At 44.9% G+C, this 19004-nt stretch overlaps 1 protein-coding gene across 2 annotated transcripts; it reads left to right on the plus strand.

Annotated features, from left to right (window-relative positions):
* Nucleotides 1-7422: 7422 nt before the first annotated feature.
* Nucleotides 7423-18635, plus strand: DYRK2 (dual specificity tyrosine phosphorylation regulated kinase 2). 2 transcript variants are annotated; one of them, XM_032192790.1, is made up of 3 exons: nt 7423-7633; nt 8012-8148; nt 16360-18635. In XM_032192790.1, the coding sequence occupies exons 1-3, from the start codon at nt 7576-7578 to the stop codon at nt 17959-17961; spliced, it is 1797 nt and encodes a 598-aa protein (XP_032048681.1). In that variant the 5' UTR covers nt 7423-7575; the 3' UTR covers nt 17962-18635. The 2 variants fall into 2 exon arrangements, with proteins under 2 accessions (XP_032048681.1, XP_032048689.1); XM_032192798.1 differs by lacking the exon at nt 8012-8148 and having other exon boundaries at nt 7588-7633.
* The last annotated feature ends 369 nt before the right edge of the window (nt 18636-19004 follow it).

The raw sequence follows: 19004 nt of genomic DNA on the forward strand, positions 1-19004 counted from the left end.
TCTATGTGAAAGTACTCATTCTGTTTCTAAACCCAGACAAAGCCTGCACATCGCCTGACTGGGGAGACAGAACATGACTGTATGCGACTGTATGCGACATTTCAAAAAAAATACTTTAAGGATTTCCCTTCTCTAACCTCACAGTAACAGTCTTTTCTTCTTTACTTCTTTAATTTCAGCTCTGTAACTCTGTCCCAGTGCGTTATGAATCTTCTCTGCAGATGCTGTAGCTTGTAGTGTTCTGCACACCTTCAGGGGCTGAAGGATGGAGAGGCACCGAGCTTTCCCAAATGACTTCTTTTGCTATTAGCTGACTCTACAGAAGGGGACATGTCATCTCTATGATGACAGTGACATTTTTTTCTTGAAAGAATAAGCAGATGACATCCCCAGGAGATGTTCTTGAGCTCGCCAGCTTGTGCATGTTGGAGAGTAAAAAATTAGGGCTATCCAGTTATCTGTGGTTTGTGTCTGTCTGCTTTGACACCACTTCACAGCACAGTTTTCCAAGTGCTGGAATAAATGCTGGCACCTATCTTGCTGCTGTATATGATTTCCTTTTATGAGCTAGGCACTTATTAGAGGTATCCCCAAATGCTTTATGTTACCCATTTCGTACTTAACTAAATCTCAGTTTATAAGGATTTGCCTATAGTTAGCAAATTTGACCTTTCTGCAAATTAAAATGAGAGGTAAGAAAATAATTTGTTTTTTTATTTAAAGCCTGGATCCTAATCGCAGGTGGAGCTGTATGTGAGTGCTCCTTTTGAAATCACTGGGATTAATTTCACTAGGAAAGCAGTACACATACTGAAGGGCTCTCTTGGGCCCTTTTTCTTTTTCTCTATTTGTAGAGCATCTGTAGGAGCTCTCCTTTGTTTACTCGATTTTCCAAATTCTGGAATGACTTTATGTTGCACTTTTCTGAATTGACAGTGAAGTGCTTGTGTGTTAATGTGCCCGTTTATTCCTTTGGAAGGAGATTACAAATGAGGACAGTGAGCTAAAGCTTCCAGTTCCTTTTCATGTCATGTATTTGCTGATTTTCTTCCCTCCCTCTATCACGTACGAATACACACACAACCACCAAGCATTCAGGCAGCAATCTAAATGAGGCTGAGCGGCTTAGGGTATTTCCACACCAAAGGACCGGCAGTAAGGTACTGCAGGGGGTGTTAGGGAATTCACTTTTAACTTTCCCTCCCTAATATAAATACAATGGCCTTTCTCCCAGTAAGTCAACTTGGGACTTACACCCTGTGAAGTGGGGAGCTGAAGAACTCACCACAGCTCTCTGATACCTCCAGCTCCCAGTCTGAGGAGAGCTCGGTTTAACTCAGTACATCAGGTTGGTTCTTTCCTTGTTGCCCTAACAAACCCTGGTTACATTTTAATGAGAAAGTTCTTTCCCAGCATGTAGCCTTAAATTTGCTTTTCAGCAGGTGGCTCGTGGTTTAACTCCAAAGTCACCATGTAAATCCCGACAGTAGATTATACTAGTTAATAATATAACACTCAGGCCCTGAGATTTCAACTTAATGATTCATTTTCCTTTTATTATTAATATATTCTGCCCAGTGAAAGCCCAGGCGAGGAAAAGAACTTGGCTGGATTTTTTTTTTGATTCTGAGTCCTTCTGACACATTATCTTTTAATTATGTCTCACTTTGTGCTTTGGTAGAGTGGTGATTTTAATGATATTAATGAGCTTTATCACGAGTGAGTGAGGTATATAATTTCCCAGTTGCAGTGCTCCCTGTGAGATACTGGGCTCCCTGACCCCAGAGAGCTGACACCTCTCAGCACCTGGCGGAGTTATAATCTCAGCTCCCATAAAACGCTGCTGTGGAGAGTGAGAGGCTCCCATAAACCCTTTAATGTTCAGTCTCTTTCGGTTTTACATATAGAATTGGATGAGCAAAGGTTACCAGAGTTTCGACAGCTGGGACTAACCCCGTGTGTGAACAGCTGGGCTTGAAACTGAGTGGCCCACACAACGAGCACATGCAAGATTACACCGAGTTTCTGTATTGATCTTCGAGGTGGTTACAAGAGGAAACTGAATTCAAAGAATGACACAGTGCTTCACAACCTTGTGGTTTCTCTCCAAAATGGTTTGGTAGAAATCCTAATGACCAACTGCACGCTAATCTTGCAGTAACAGTTATTTCACAGGAGTTTTTTCAGGAAAGTCCAGCACTCAAGTGACAAGAGAGCCAGCAGTTTTAAATGATGCCTTTGGTCTCCTCACATCTCCCTTGTTTGCATAGCTGGGGGAATGGAGGGGCTTCACAAGTGAGGTGGGAAGGCACAACACCAGAATGGCCAACGGCACACATATTTCCTTCTTTTCTTGTTCCCGAGGTTCCTTTTCTCTGAGTGCACGCTGAAGGGTGTGCCAGTGACTGAAAAGAATCAGCCACCATTAGGCTTTTCCCTGAGATTAGTTTTGTATTAATGCCACTCCGCTGACTCCATCACAATTGCTTCGGTTGTACGCGAGAGGAAAACAGGAACCTTTCTCCTCCCATTATGCATGATGGGAGTGTACACAAAGGAATAAGTCTAATGTTCTAATGAATATTAATGCTAAAAGAATCCAGAAATGATACAGAAAATATATAATATAGACACTTAGAAACACTGGCATGGTCTGGTGAAAAGGGAAAACATTTTCCTTGATGTGTGATTTACCAGCACTAAAATATAAATATGTTGTGAGATAATCTCCTGCAAAATAGCTGTAATAGCAGGACAATAAAAAATAACTTGTATTCTTGCAGACTGATGCATAGGAGCTCAGAGTCTCTTCACTGACCAATAAAACACCCTTTGTTGTCTTAATACTGTAATAGAAGCAGTGATTTATGTGTTCTTAAATGGCAGAAAGTGCAAATCCCTGAACACAGAATAAAGTTTAGCCACAGTAGAACACGCATTGGAATAAAGGCCAACAAAAATCTAAGCCTAGCAAGCCACTTTAGCTTCATATATGCTCGTGTCAGTATGAACACACAGTAGTGAACTGATTTGTGGCTGTGACTCTCCACACTCTTGCTCTGAATATATAACCTCATTTTTTATAATTGTATTGAAATACAATTTTATCCTAAGATAAAATTGATCCTCTGCTGGGATTTTTTTTATTTTAATTTTATATATATATATTTTTTTTTTTCCCTCAGAGGTTAGAGAGAGGGAGGAGTTGCAAACCTTACATGTGTACCATGCAGTGAAGTGCATGTCTGAGAATTAGCTGAGCCTTGACCTGTGTGCTGTGAGGTTGCTTTAGTAGGTTGCTGTATTTTGGTTCTGAAGTGCCTTTGCTGTGCTCAGCCCAATCTGCTGGAAGGACCACGTTGACGTGTACTCAGCCCTGCTCATGTCTAAATTATCCACAACACATTAATGAGACCCTGGTGTCGACTGTGTTCAGGACCTCCTGACACAACCTCTTACTGGGTTTACTTTTAAAATATGGATTACAGGTTGAGAGAACAGGCTTGGACCTATCTTCAATTGCTGGTGAGATATATCCAAAGGGTTTTAATATTTCAAGCTCAGAATGTAAGGCCTGCTTCACAAAAACAGTGGGAAAAACAGAGATATTTAAATGGCTTATACCCTGGAGCATTTTAAAAGATGTTGAAAGTGTGTGTACATTCTCCTTCTGTGCAAACTCTGCTTAGCATGAGAGGATGATGAAAAAGCAACAATAAGCCAATTTTTTCGCTTGCCTATGTTGTAGGCCAGTTTTCTCTCTCTTTTTTTTTTTTTTTTTTTTTTTTTTTTTTTCCCACTTCCTTCATCCTCATCATATCTTTGAGTAGCCTTGGATTTGCTTTACGTACGGGTCATTTATCCAAAGCCCAAATCATTTGCTGTGCCAGATGCGAACAGTCAGAGCATAGCAAGGCGCTGAGCACCCGCTGCGCCCGTCACTGTGGGAGCCCCCAGAGCCATCATCTCAGCTTCGAACATGCGTGGCGTCTCAGGAATTCCCTGGTGGCTGACCACGTAAGCATTTGCTAATACCACGGTGGCAGAGATGCCGTGTGACTGACTGGCCCTACTCTCCCGCCCTAAAACTACATACCGAAGTCCCAGATAATTAACTAGCATCCACCTTGGGGAGGCAAAAAGATTGACAGGGGGAATTTCACAGTGATGCTTACGAGGTGCAATGCACAAACAGGGCAATTAGATATGAGCCGTGTCCCGAGGAAGCCTGGCAAAACCGACCTTGGTGGTCCCTCGTAATTTGCTTGGAATTGCCCTGTCTTGGTCACAAGGCAGAGCCCTGATCAAGGCAGAGCCCTGACTGAATGGCTCATGAAACACGGCATGCTCTGTACCTCTGCTCACTGTACTAGCGTATTATCTTCAATAATGCATTTTAATGTACTATGTGGGCAGGAATACTTTTAGACAAAGTTTTACAGATAAGATGTTTTATTCTAGACTATTCTGGTTCTGTTTTTTTAAACTATACCTTAATTCTCTCATTCAATGGATGTGATTTAACCACTTTATTTTTACCAATAGTTGCTAAGCTTTGTTCTAGAACGCTTTGTACAGTTTATCACAGGAGGATGATACCTTTAATAGCCCAGCCTAAGCCTCATCAAGACAGACACTTTATTGGCTTTCCCTTGCAGCAAGTAGCTTTCTGATCCCACCTGCATCCCCAACTGCTGACCTGCTCCCCCTCTTCCTTAGGTGACCACTGTGGTGAAGAACCAGTACTGCCTGTGTCCCACTGAGCAGGCACTTATGAGTCTGCAGGACTTTTTGGGTGCCCATCTGGAAAAACCATCCTCAGATTATTCTTTTTAAAAACAAGTGATTTGATGCCACTGCTTTACAAGCCCCTGGCAAATGGTCTGACACTCGTGAACACACTGTACATTTATTTGCAAGTAAGGGAAGACTAATCTTCTGTCACGAAGAGTCAGTTCATGCTCTTGGGTAATAAAAGCTGAGGGGGCAGACAAATGGATCAAGAAAATCCTAATTCACTTTGCCCTCTGATTTCTGAGCACTGTATACCTTCTCCTGCCAGGTTTCTAATACATATTTTTGTCCTGGGAGCTGAAGTCTGTTGATTTCATCTATGTGCAGCAATGGTCTGGAAAGTGCTGATATATATGTTCAGTTGGCCAGTGTCAGAAAGAAGAAAGTTTTGTGGCCACTCAGCGAGACATAGTTCAGATTCCTGAGTATAACACTCAGGCACGAAAAAAAAGCAATCTTTGCTTTTGAGTATTTAGCCCCTTTTTTTCTTTCTTTCTTTCTTTTTTTTTTTTCTTTGTATTTTTTTTTCTTTGTAGATCTGTGACTATGATTTTGCAGAAGGCTGGTAAAGGAATTAGTATTTGCAGCCAAGGTACTTTACAACTATATTAGTATGTTCCTCCTCTTTGTCAACCTAAATCTTGCATGAAAGAGGCTTTTAAATTGAAGTTTTTTGTATTGCATTCAGAGGGAATCAAGATGAGCTTGTCCTCATCCTGAACTTCACTTCAGACTCCATCAGGTAGAACTATCCTCACTAGCAGCTGCCAGGATGGATTGCAGATGGGAAAAGAGAGAAAGAGAGGCATGTAGGCAGGCCCAAGGTTCAAAGGCTCACACTGAAAGCTTACAATGCACACAGGTACCAATGCAATGTGTTCCCTCTGATTTAATTACAAGGCTGCTTGTTACATGATAGACTCTTTTTTTTTTTTTTTTCACACATATTTTTCATAGTAGCCCAAGATTGCTTGAACAAACAGTGGAAGCAAATTGTGAATGGTGCACCTGACTAGAAAGGAGTTGAAACAGGACACTTAACAGGCTTTCTCTCATCTCAGTGTTTAGGTGTAACTAATCCCAGAACATGCACGAAGCCATCTGTGACTCTGACAGTCAGAGAACTCAACATTTAAGATAGTGAAGTAAGAAATCCTGCAAGCCCTAGGAAAAGATTATTTTATATCAATTTCAGCTTTTCGTATCAAGCTTGAATGTGAACAAGCTTCCTTCCCCTTCCCCTCCTTAGGCTAACTAGAAAAGCGTATTTTCCTTGACCGTTCCTTAAATGTTGAAGGTATCTCACAAAAAATGCAAATATTATGACAATGTTATTCAAATACTTTTGATGTGCGTATGCCGCTTGTGAAAATGACAGGAAAATTCTGGGAGTCACCAGAAAGCATTTATATGACTGGCAGTGAAGGGGAGGGAAATTCGGGGTGTCTGTGACCATCTGGGGGGGTGTTGAGGAAGACAAAGCTTGCTTTCTGCAGCAGTGAAGGGAAAGATTGGGTGGGTGTGGGCAGGAGAAGGTACGATTGTTTTCTCTGTGACAGGAGGGGCTAAGGGAAAGTGTTTATTTCTCTGTACCAGTACAGGAAATGTCTTTGTTTATCATGTATCTGTGGAACTGGAAGAGGCAAAGTCTTTCTGGCTGCAGGGATGGATTTTTTTTTTTTAATTATTTTTTTTTTTTTTGCTTAGGCACAGGGAAAGGGGAGGTTTATTTTTCTGTGGAAGGGGATGAAGGGCGCTCTGTCTCCAGAGCCACCAGCTGTTTCCAAAAGGCAAACGCGCGGCCTGCACGGATTTTTGAACGAGGGCTGTGCTATGTAGGTAGGAGAGCTCCTTTCAGCGCCGTCCCAAGCCCAGCAACTCCTCGGCCACCTATTTTTGGCAGGAATGCCGCTCGTGCTGACAAACCAGGCACCCAAAGCACCGTGCTCGGGGCAGCGGGGCAGCTGTCCCCTCACACCCCCACACCCCGCTCCCCTCCTGCGGGCTCGGGGCACCGCCAAAACCCTCTCCTCCCTCCGCCATTTTCCAGTTTCCACCCCATTAAACATTCCGGGTGCCGTGTGTCCACACCCTGGGTGCCACCTTTGCCCCCACAGCCGCCGGTGCCCCCCATTTTTCGGTGCCCCCCCTGACGGGGAGAAGCCGTGTCCCAAGATGGCTGTGCCCGGGGGGGGCATCGCCGGCCGGGCGGGCGCTGCGGGACGGAGGAGGAGCGGGTGTATGGGATGAGGAGCGGCTGTATGGGATGAGGTGTCCATGGGGGGAGTGTTTGGGGTGTGAGCTCCACACGGGGCCGTTGTGGGGCCGGGCGGCTGGCGGCACGGAGGGAGCCGAGGGAGGAGCGGAGCGGAGGGAGGCGGCCGGCGGGGCGGGCATTGCCCCCGCAGCGAGCTGCTCCCAGAAGGAGGAGGAGGAGGAGGAGGAGGAGGAGGAGGGCCCCGTCCGGCCGCCCTTCTGCTGCCCCCTCCTCCGCGCGAGGGGACCGCGGCCACCGGGGCGGGGGCTGGGGCGGTGATGAGCTTGGGCCGGGGGCTGCTGCGGTGGCAGCGCCGCTGCTGCTGCTGCTGCTGCGGGAGGAGGCGGCGAGCCCTGGGAGGCTCTGCCCGGCGGGCCCGGGGCCAGGGGGATGCGGCGGAGGACGCGTCTGGGTGCCGCTGTAGCTGATCGGGGCCGAGAGGCAGGAGCCGAGCGGAGAGGCCGAGGGGGAGCGGAGGAGAGGCGCCCTGGCACGCGTGTTCCTCTGCCTCCTCTCCAGCGGCCATGTTAACCAAGAAACCCTCCGCCAGCAGCGCCGCCGCCGCCGCCGCCTACCCAGCCGGTAAGGAGGGGGCCGCCCCGGCCGGGCCGTGTGGGGCGCGGGGAGGAGGAGGAGGAGGAGGAGGAGGAGGAGGAGGAGGAGAAAGGAGAAGGAGGAAGGAGAGGAGGAGGAGGAGGCGGCCGCGGGGCCGTTCGTGCCGGAACAATGCTCCGGCCCCCGCCCGGCAACGGAGCCCGGGGGGCCGGCGGGGGGCTGCGGGCTGCGGCTGTTGCGCGGGGCGGTGAGTTGGCGGCGGGGAGAAGCGAGGGGGAGCGAGAAATAAACGCGGGGACGGCTGGGGAAGACGGGAGGAGGAAGGTGAGGGGGGCTAAATAAATAAAAATAAAGGAGCAGGGGTCCAGGCGAGGCCCTCCGCGCTCACCCCTGTGCTCTCCGCAGGCAGGGCAGGGGACAGCGGCCGCCCGCTGCAGTCTTCCCCGGGCAGCGGAGCCGGGGGGGCCCGGGCAGGAGCTGGGACCGGGCCGCCGTCACCCCTCGCATTGCCGCCGCTCAGGGCCAGCAACGCCTCGCACACGGTGAGCACGGGCTCGGGGCGGGGGGCACGGGGCGCTGGGGGTCGTTGGGGGGGCGGCTGAGGGGCTGGGTGCGAGCTGGGCACCCCCCGGGTGCGCTGAGGGGAGGCTGGCGCACCCCTCTGCCCCTCTTGGGTCCGGCTTTACAGCTCGTTTTTCACTCCCAAATCACCCCCCTTCCCAAACAGGGGCTGTTCTGGTAACCGCATTTTTCGAGCTGAGGGTGTTTTGTGCTCCCCTTGTCTGTGTGGGGAGCGCGGGCCGAGCGCTGCCTGCCTGGAAACAGCTCCCGCTGGGTGCAGGGGCAGCGCTCGGGTGGCTCCGGCTTTATGGCTGCGGTGGTTTACCTAAAGAAATGAGCACCGATGGCATGAAAAGGATGTTATTTTCCTGTTCTGGGCTATCTCACGTTATCTCCCACTCCTGGTTAATCTAGCAGGAATGAAACTTCCCGAGTATGCCACTATATATGGATGAGAGAGGGTATCTCTTGTCCTGGAGGCACGACGGCGTGGAGAGAGGGGTCTATAGGCTGTCATGTTAACACTAAATGTCTGAAATTTTTATTGCATACATTTCCTTTTAAATTAGGAAAGATCTCAGGCTGACCCTGAGAGGCATTGATGGCATACTTTTCTCAGAATTAATGAGTTCTTGGTGGATGCTCACATACTATCTTCGTAAACATATGGCAGGGCTTTAAATGGTAATGTGATTACGGGCTGGTGGAAGGTGAAACTATGCATTTAGATATTAGTGTTTCGGTGACTTTCCGTGTAGCTTCAGGGGTAAAAGCGTCTTACTCAAATCCATTTATAGAAAGAATTGGCTTAAATTAAAAAAAATGCAAGTGTACGTTGGATGTTCTCAAAAGGAATGATGAATATTCTGCAGATTCGAGGTGGAGCTGCATACTTAAGATCAACATCAGTGTATATTTATGTAGCTAGGATATTTATTTGAATAGTTCATTGCTATCGAAGACAGGGTTTTGCATATTTGCATTCCAGTTAGGTGCTGGTCGATTTTAGAAGCGGAACAGTGGTTTAGTTTTTCTTTAAAAACAGAAAATAAACATAGTACCAACAGCCTGGGCACCAGTCATGAAATTGTACATGGAGACAGGCCCACAAATAGCAGGGGCCCACATGTAGCAGAGCCCAGACTTAATTTAGGATTTGAGAAAGCCCAGTGATCCAGCTGTGTATCTGGGACTATCGGCTAATTTTGGAAGCGCAGGACCCTGGTATTTTTATACATACATGTATGTGTGTACGTAATGTATAGTGTCTATAGATAGATGCACACATTTTTATGTACGTACGTATATAAAGGTGATGTCTTTATGAAAGCATGCAAGGAGTGTTTGAGCATTATATTTCTGTTTCCAGTATTTTTATACTTATTTCACTGTGTATGCATGCATATGTTTATATTCAGCATATATGCGTGTGCATATACGTACGTACAGATGGAATACCTAATGGAAGCACTCAAGGGTGATGGAGCGTTATACTGCTGTGTTTCAAGGCCCTCTGGATTCTGACTGTTGCAGAGCCAGCCTTGCCTTTGCGATACGTTTCTACTCTACAGTATTTATTTAGCCTTGGGTACTATTACAGAAATACCTCAGACTGCCTCTGTGAGTTGTGTAGGTTGTTATTTTGTGGTTGGCTAACATAACTTTTTGCGGTAAGGATCAGATGTGACATCAGAATGCTGGATTTTAACCAAAAAAATGGTTATAGATGTTGTGCGAGCATTCTCTAAACTTCAGGCCTGCTGACCTCAGCTGACACCGGCTGAAATACAGTGACTTTTGTGTCCCACTGCTTCCTCCAATCAAACCTATTTGCAATGGAACATTTCGGTTTTCCTAAATCATTTTCTTTCCTTGTATTTGTCTGTGTACTGTGTTTTCATCCCTGTTGTGTCATTTTAACTTCTCTAATAGCTAAAAATGAAACGGATATTTCTCTTCTGTGTTTCAGACTCTCAGAGGTATAGTTTGCTTAAGTGGCTGAACTTGCCTGTGGCTGCCTGTGCACGTGTGCATCGTGTATACACTGATTGTGAGGAGAGACTGAGATGGAAGAGAGCTTTTTCTTTAAGCCAAAAAGTTTTTCTTTGAATTCAGACAGACAAGAAGTCCGCTACCTGCCGTGTTTTCTTGCAGCAGTTGTGTGATCTAGCCTGTAGCAGAGCTGTTGTCTCCCTCTTTCTAGTGACGTTTGGTGTTTGGCAGGGCACAGCAGCCTGGGGGGGGGGGAAGCGGGGAGATGCACGGGCTTCATGTAACAGGGCAGAGGTTTTGGCTGCAGTCTCTGCAGTCGCAGCAGCCTTTGTTGCTAAGCAGACTGTTGTGTGTTGTACCAGGGAAAGGTTTTGTTTATTTTCAAAGATCTGGGGCTTCATCCTGGGCATTTTCTTGCCTGTCTCGATCCGTGACTTTATCTTTTTGGATGCTTGCGATGGAAAACGTGAACTCGTTCCCAATCCCTTGCCCTCCTCATTTTCCTCTCCTTGTCATTGTTTTCTCTTCTGAAGCCCTAAGTTTTTGCATTGATGATTGGAATCGTTTCCTATTTGCTCTGTCCTGTTTCATTACGGTGTGCTTGCATCCACTTGACATGCTGCAGTAGAGATTATCTTGCTTGCCTGCTGCTTTGCTCGTGTAAATCCCCACCCGTCTGTGAGTCTCTCTCCCAGACTCTTGTCTCCTGCCTACCTCCATCTCTGTTCTTTCTTATTTGGCACATGTCCCTGCGTTCTGCACTCTTCCTGTTTCTCTCGCAGTAAAGCAGTCTTAATCTTTTTCTCCTCCTGTCTAGGACTGTAACAACAACCCATTTACAGTGCCTCATTCAGTGCCCTCTTTCTTCAAGGCCTTTCCAAGATTTCCCTGCAGCAGGCCTGTTTTCTTTTGCCACCAGGGACGAGTGTAGCCATATACTTTTGCATCATTCAGCCTTAATCTTGAAATTATATAATTAAAAAATAATAATTTATGATGGAACAGAGATCCCTGGAGTCTGTTACCTGAAGATCTGGTGGGTCACATGCTGCAAATTTTTTTTTGTTGTGTGCAGCTGTTTTTAAAGCAAGAAGAAACAAAGAAAACATCTTCCTATTCTGATATGTTTGTGTAATAAATTGCCACAGAAATGCTGTCATCTTTGAGTGGAAATAAGTATACAGTCACGACCTTGCTCTGCCTAGGTTTCTTTGGGTGATTCTTCTGCATGAAACTTTGGCTTAGGGGAAAGTGAAGCTACCTCAATTTCTTTGGGAGGACATCTGAAACTTGGGCTCTGACAGTTGGTGGCTGTGCCATGGGAGCGCAGAACATCTGGGCACATCTCTCCTACATGTGCACATCAGCTTCCCTGAAGGTTGGATGTAGTGTGCACGGAGTGTCCTTGTTGATTTGAACGTGGGTAATACACAAGAGGTGTCCCTTGAGTATCCAGGCCCACTGCATATGGACAGCATAGCCCAGACAGGTGGAAGGGAATTTATGAATCAGTATCGCTCCTGAAGCATAGCTCTGTCTCTGAAAATATTTGCAGTGTAAAGTCAATGTTAACTTTTCAAAAATAAGCTTATGTTGGCCGTGTGTGACAGCAACGAAAAATCCAAATGATTTGTTGTTTTTTTTTCTTTTTTTTTTTTTTTTTTCTACAGCTCTTGTTGAACACAAGCTCTTTAGGACAAGGGCTTAGTCTTTTTCAGTGTATAAAACCCACACATAATAAAACCATTATGATAATCCTGCATTATTGTTATCGTGCTAATTAGCAGCTATTTTTAGTTCTGAACAGAGGAATGCTGTTGAATTCATTTATCAAGGAAAAAGGGCCTTTTGTACATTTATTCAGGCTGTAGTCAACAAAATAGGCAGTGAAGCATGCTACACCTGATACCATATGCCTCGAGCGTGGTAGGCTCACTGGGGCTGAAACTGGCGTGCCTGGAAGTACTGTAAAGAAAGGGGTTTAGAGTGCAGCATTTATTCTTTAAATAAATTATTACTTTGGCATGGTGTTTTTCATCTGTACAGAGTAACAGCAGATGAAGACATCTTATTCCCGTGCAGTATTTCTGCAGGACATCATACGATTGCTTTATTATTGGGATTCATTTTACAAATCCTTCTAGATTCTGACTGATAGGAAAGTCTTTTTTTCTGGGGTTTTGCTCAAAATAAAATGATAAACTGAAGCACGGGTCAGTCTTGAATACTTTTATAGGGTGTTAATAGCACACCGAGTATGGGTTTTATTTTATTTTAATTTGTTTGGTTTTGTTTTGTTTTACAGAAAAGATGGGATGTGGTACAACTGCATAATGTGTTAATGGTTTTGGAAGACACCACGCAGAATAAGTATTTGATACTTATCAGATTGGTTAAGTAAGATGGCATTGGATCCTACAGACAGCCATTCCAGTCTTGTAGGAGGTTTTGAGACAGACCACTGAGCTGGCTGAGCAGCACCCCAGGAGAATTGTCAGTTTACCTTCTTGTTAGCAGGCAGGACTCAGTTTTATGCCACCACCGTGTCGTCACACCTCTGTCATCTAGGCGTAGTTCTGTAGTCCGCTTCTGTCTTTAAATCCATTTCGGGAGGGGCGGAGAGGGAGGAGAAAGAAAAAGAACGAAATAATTTTTGCTTGCGTTTTTCTCGGTGTCTTTGTTTCAGAGATTGCATGAATTGTTTTCAGCTTAGCCATCTATTTCCATAAACTGAGCAAACCCAAGTTAAAGCAGAATCATAGCAGTGATTTTGAAGTTACGAAACACTGCAGTGAGAGGAAAAAACCTTGTAATATTTGCTGTTTTACAGTTGATGTTGCTAGAACATTCAATATTAGCTCTTTGAGTTCAAGCTTACCTGGTATTTCAATATGTTTATGTAGAAGTGTGCACATCAAGACGTTTTTGAAGCTGCGTGCTCTAAAAACATGCAAATCTTAGAAGGCGTGTATGGGTCTGAGCACAGGCAATCAAATATTGTAGTAAGGAAGGTGTGTAAGTGGGTGCAGGCTGTTGGCTGTGTACATAGGTTGTTGGTTCTGGAATTTATGGGCCCAGATGCAGAAGGGAGACGCATTATAAACCTCTCGGGCTCGTGGTTTCAGATGAAAGGCTGATGGAGATCCTGCGAGCCGTGAGCAGTTTGCTGCAGGACGGAGAGGGCTGTAGCCCTTTGTAGCTTCCCAAGCCCATTAGCTGTGGTTTGGGGAACTTGGAGCGTCACCGGTGAAGCCTGCGGAGCGTGTGAGCAGTGCAAGCCCCAGCTTGACAGCAAATCTCAGGCAGCTGGTAGGCAGAAGCAGATAGGCAGAGCAAAGGGCTGGTGAGAATCCAGCCCTCAGCTCATCCTGATAGGAAAGAGAAGAAAAGGTGGTGGTTCTTCTGCTGCGATGTGTCCGATACCTCTGAAACTCCCGCTGGGGTTTTTGAAAGAAAAGGGAGCTGTCATCTCCCCCACAAGCTTTGGAGCAGAGCCTGTGCTGATTTAGTGGCTTTTCTTCCACAAAGAAAACCAGTGCTACCGTCTGCATCTGCATTTGCATTCCCCAGCAGCAGCTGACTGCAACTGGCAGAACCGGTCACTGTAGATTTGGGGTGAAGCTGGGATAATGCTGCTGATTTCATTCTGCTGCTTGCAAAAAAACAACAACCCTATGAGCAGCAAGGGAAACAAAGAGGCTGCCTCAAGGTACAGGAAGCAGAGCTGCATGGTTTACACTTTAGAGATGTGTTTACAAACGTGCTTTTTAGGAAGAAGAACTCCTTAGTCCCAGCGGACTTTTGAAAGTGGACAAATGTTTGTGTTTTGTTGTTTTTTTTTTTCAAAGCCCTGGTACAAAGCAAACAACTGAAGTTTGAAGAATTACGCAGCACATCTATTGAAACGTGCAGTGCTTGGGAAGGGAAGAAAATAGCTAACTGTGAAAACAGGCGACTCAAGTGGAAATAAAAAGAAAATTAATTCAAAATGTGAACTGTGTCAATGAGCACTTGTGTTAAGAAATTCTGAGAGATGTTTTTCTCCCTGTGCTTTTTCTTTCTCATTGGCCATACATTAGTATAATCTGCTCCCAGTTTACCTAGGTATGTGCTGCCTTGCTGGTCAAGCAGCCCTGCAGAAGAAGCGTTTGTACCTGGAGTTTCTTGGCTGAAGTGTTTGTGGTCTGTACAGTTACTCTGCTGCTTTGTTGTGCGTTTCTCTCATAGGGAATTTTGCCATGCAGCATGCACTGAACCTCCAAACACATCTTACAGATCCAGTTCTTCTGAGGTGCACCTCCTAGCAGCTCTTGGGGCCAAATTCTCTTAGGTTCAGTCACTGCTGCATATACAGGATCAGGACAACCTTAACGAGACTGTTGCAGGAGTGTGCTTCAAACTTGGCCTGCAGGAATCCCTGTAGGCAATTCCCTGGTGCTTTTGAGACATCAAACCAGGAAGACAATTAATGTCAATATCCTATATATCTTCCTTGTGCTTGAATGTTGCAGGTGCCTTTGCTCTGAATTGCCATTGTGTGGTGGCACTTTGTATGAGATCAATCAAATCTGATTGCACGAGCTGAAATTGCTCTGCAAATAAACCTACGCAGTCCGACTGCAGTGATGAAATAAAACGGACCAGTCATTCAGCGTGAGTCAAAATGGAAACAGGAGAACAGTGAACTCAGCAGAAACAGTCCCTGAGAGCTCTTGTTCTTGCATTGTGTGAGCTTATGAGCTGCAGATTTCAAAATATTATCCAAAGGCGAAACCTTTGCAAGTTGGATACTCCTTGGGAGCAATTTAATGAAATGACAAAACCAAGTTACTACCGTATCTGACTGATACCTTAACAGAAGCAAAAATGGTGCTAGAATCTGCATTGCTTGTCCTGGCTTTTTCATTAGGAAGCACCTCTGCAGTTGCAGGACAGATTTCAGTGCCTCGTATCACTGCACACAACCGTCGTTTTCTGATTTCATTTCAGCGACCTGAAGTGAACAGGGAACGTGTTTTCCTTAGCTGCATAGAAAAAATAAGGTTCAGATTAAAAGCGCTCTCAACCCTGACTTGATCATCTGTCTGACAGTATCTGTGAACTTTGGGATGGTAATTTGGCATAAATATTAAGGCTGGTGAATCAGCTGGAGAGACAGCAGGGGAATTCTTCCCACGTCTGTCTAAGACCAGGCAGAAAAGACAGACTAATTATCCTCTACTTTAGAGCAAATGAGGAATTTTAAGGACAGCTATTTTTGTGGCAAGTATATGCTTGTAAATTTCCTGTTTCTCCTTAAAAGTAACAGGTTACTTGCTGTTTTCATTCTCCAGTATTTCTTTGCTTGAAAATGCTGAGTGCTTCTTCTCCCTTGTGAAAACTGTAAAGAACAAATGTAATCTGTAGAATCAACTAAATACTTTCTCCATCCCTATAAAATAAAGTTGCATGTATGTTCTTCAAGGCAAAGATCTTCTTCCCATTCAAGTCTGTATCAGGCCCCAGATCTCATCTTGGTTAAAAGTCATTGTAAGGCTGGCGTGGCAAAGTGCTGAGGGATGTACTTATGCTTATACGTTGATTTGAGTGCTTTGCTGAATAGGGACTGTCTCAATCGCAAGCAGGGAATGGCTTCTCTCAAACTTGAGAAATGTCCAGGTTCTTCTCCTCTTTGTGCAGGTCCCAGCACATTCCTCACTGTTTAAAATTGTGTCTGGTGCTTTTGATATCCAGCTAGTTTTAGAACAAGTTAGAATTTTGATTTCTGAGAACAGATGACTGGGAGAGCCCTAGCTATGTAAGCTCTAGCAGGCATTATATATTGACCTTCAGCAGAAATAAAACTGCTACTCTGAAATCTGATTTAATATCCCTCAAGCATACTTCCTGGTGTAACAGGACTGTTGCCTTGAGGGTTCCTTGGAGGAATTGTTCGCTTAATGTTGTAGCACACCATTGACTGCCTTGTTACAAACATTTCAGAGAATCACCAAGGTGGAATTTGAGAAAGTAGGATCTGGAGGGTGTAGTAGCATCTAGTAGTGTTGTAGTATGTGTGTTGTATTGTTTACATTAGCTGTAGACAGCTGAATTTTAAGAAAATACTTTGTTTTGAGGTTTTGAGTTCAGAATGAATGGTGAAGTGTAGAAGAATTTATGCCTTTCTTGTTAACTGGGTATGTATTTATTTCCAATTTTAGGTTGGAGGCAGTAAGCACACGATGAATGAGCACCTCCATGTTGGTAGCCATGGACAAATCCAGGTTCAACAGCTGTTTGAAGATAACAGTAACAAGAGGACGGTTCTGACAACGCAGCCGAATGGACTTACAACGCTGGGCAAATCTGGATTGCCAGTGGTTCAGGACAGACAGTCAGAGAGTGCTCACAGACGACAAGGGAGCTCCAGCTCTTTAAAATCTACGGATGGAACAGGGAAGGTGAAAGCCTCCGTTATGACACCAGAGCAGGCAATGAAGCAATACATGCAAAAATTAACAGCTTTTGAGCATCACGAGATTTTTTGCTACCCTGAAATATACTTTTTGGGTCCAAATGCAAAGAAGCGGCAAGGTGTGATTGGTGGTCCAAACAACGGCGGGTACGATGATGACCAGGGGTCTTACGTGCAAGTGCCCCACGATCATATTGCGTACAGATACGAAGTCCTGAAAGTTATAGGGAAAGGAAGCTTTGGGCAGGTGGTGAAGGCCTACGATCACAAGATGCATCAGCATGTGGCACTAAAAATGGTGAGAAATGAAAAGCGTTTCCACCGCCAAGCTGCGGAAGAAATTAGGATTCTGGAGCACCTCCGGAAACAAGATAAGGATAACAACATGAATGTTATTCACATGTTGGAAAACTTCACATTCCGCAGCCATATCTGCATGACATTTGAATTGCTGAGCATGAACCTGTACGAATTAATAAAGAAAAACAAGTTTCAGGGCTTTAGCCTGCCTTTGGTCCGCAAGTTTGCCCACTCAATTTTACAGTGCTTGGATGCTTTGCACAAAAATAGAATCATTCACTGTGACCTTAAGCCTGAGAACATTCTGTTAAAGCAACAGGGTAGAAGTGGTATTAAAGTGATCGATTTTGGCTCAAGTTGTTACGAGCACCAGCGTGTCTACACTTACATTCAGTCGCGTTTTTACCGTGCGCCTGAAGTCATCCTTGGTGCTCGTTATGGGATGCCCATAGACATGTGGAGCTTGGGGTGTATTCTAGCAGAACTTCTCACCGGTTACCCACTTTTGCCTGGAGAAGATGAAGGAGACCAGCTGGCTTGTATGATCGAGCTATTGGGCATGCCTTCCCCAAAACTCCTGGATTCATCCAAGCGAGCCAAAAACTTTGTGAGCTCGAAGGGTTATCCCCGCTACTGCACCATCACAACCTTGTCTGATGGTTCTGTAATACTTAACGGTGGACGCTCTCGGAGGGGAAAACTACGCGGCCCGCCAGAGAGCAGAGAATGGGGTAATGCATTAAAGGGATGTGATGATCCCCTCTTCCTTGACTTTTTAAAACAGTGTTTAGAATGGGATCCCGCTATCCGTATGACACCCAGCCAGGCTTTGCGGCATCCCTGGCTAAGGAGACGGTTGCCAAAGCCTCCAACTGGGGAGAAAGCCTCGGCAAAGAGAATTACAGAGAGCACTGGTGCTATAACATCGATTTCCAAGTTACCTCCGACTTCAAGCTCAGCTTCAAAACTGAGGACTAATTTGGCACAGATGACAGATGCCAATGGGAATATTCAGCAAAGAACAGTGTTGCCAAAACTCGTTAGCTGAGTTTGAAAAACCCAATGCTGTTAATACAAGAGATACAATGTGGCTGAGCCTTATTTGTATGAAAAAGTAGCTCAGATAATACATTTTTATTTGCTCAGTAACTTTATTCATTTGTATCTTTCAGCACTCATTTTAAATGTAAGAAATGTTGATTTTGTTTTTATAAAAACACGGGGACAATGCTTTAAGTTTTTATACTTATTTTTTAAAATGTTTGTCTTCTACAGTACAATTAGCCTTACTGTAACTAGTGTGACACAGTAATAAACATCAGTGGCAGGCCACTGGTTACAACATGATTGTCATGCATTGCAGCGTGGTGTCAAAGGTATTAACCTTTCTCTTCCATGGTTCATATTAAGTTTCACCTGGGGTAAATTCGTAAGGCTCTTCTGGAGTTTACGGGTATGGGTCTTGATCCTGCAAACACTAACACCCATGCCTGACTGGACTCCAGGGAGAATTCTCAAAGAAATACAGTTAAGCACCTGCAAACTTGTTATCTGAAATGGAGCCATAGCATGTAATATTGTCATTTGCTGTATGGTAGCCCAGAAAAAGTAGTGGTATCACCTAGTAATGATACAGTCACCGCCTGTGGAATGGTTTCTCTATTAGACAGTAATGTTTTTGATTAAAATGATCGTTCATATGTAATGCAAAAAAAAAAAAAAGAAAACTTCTAGGGCTAAAATAGACTTTCTACTGTACATGCCATGTGCTAGAGTGAGAGGAACAGGCCTGAAAGAATGAAGCTGAAAGTATGTCTATTCCTCTAAATCTGAAAGTGACCGATGAGTTGCTTCCTAAACCTGAAGTCAGGTAAAGCAAAACATTCTGGACTTCATTTCAGGTATATAACACTGAGGATTCACACTGGGTTTCTCTCTGTTTTTTTTTTTGTTTGTTTGTTTTGTTTTGTTTTGGGTTTTTTTTTTGGTTGTTGTTTTTTCTATTTTCTCTCCTCATGTGCAGCTTGGCTTCCCTGAATTACATAGGCAGAAGTGCTTGTTTTGTCAGTTTTATACTGTAACTTCCAGACT

This window comes from Aythya fuligula, chromosome 1 (assembly GCF_009819795.1).
Source record: "Aythya fuligula isolate bAytFul2 chromosome 1, bAytFul2.pri, whole genome shotgun sequence".
Lineage (NCBI taxonomy): Eukaryota > Metazoa > Chordata > Aves > Anseriformes > Anatidae > Aythya > Aythya fuligula.

Excerpts from the sequence above, each read along its gene's own strand:
- DYRK2 (XM_032192790.1), top strand. The coding sequence starts at position 7,576 with ATGTTAACCAAGAAACCCTCCGCCAGCAGCGCCGCCGCCGCCGCCGCC. Across the intron at positions 7,634-8,011 it reads CGCCGCCGCCTACCCAGCCG|GCAGGGCAGGGGACAGCGGC; the intron begins GTAAGGAGGGGG and ends TGCTCTCCGCAG. Across the intron at positions 8,149-16,359 it reads CCAGCAACGCCTCGCACACG|GTTGGAGGCAGTAAGCACAC; the intron begins GTGAGCACGGGC and ends TTCCAATTTTAG.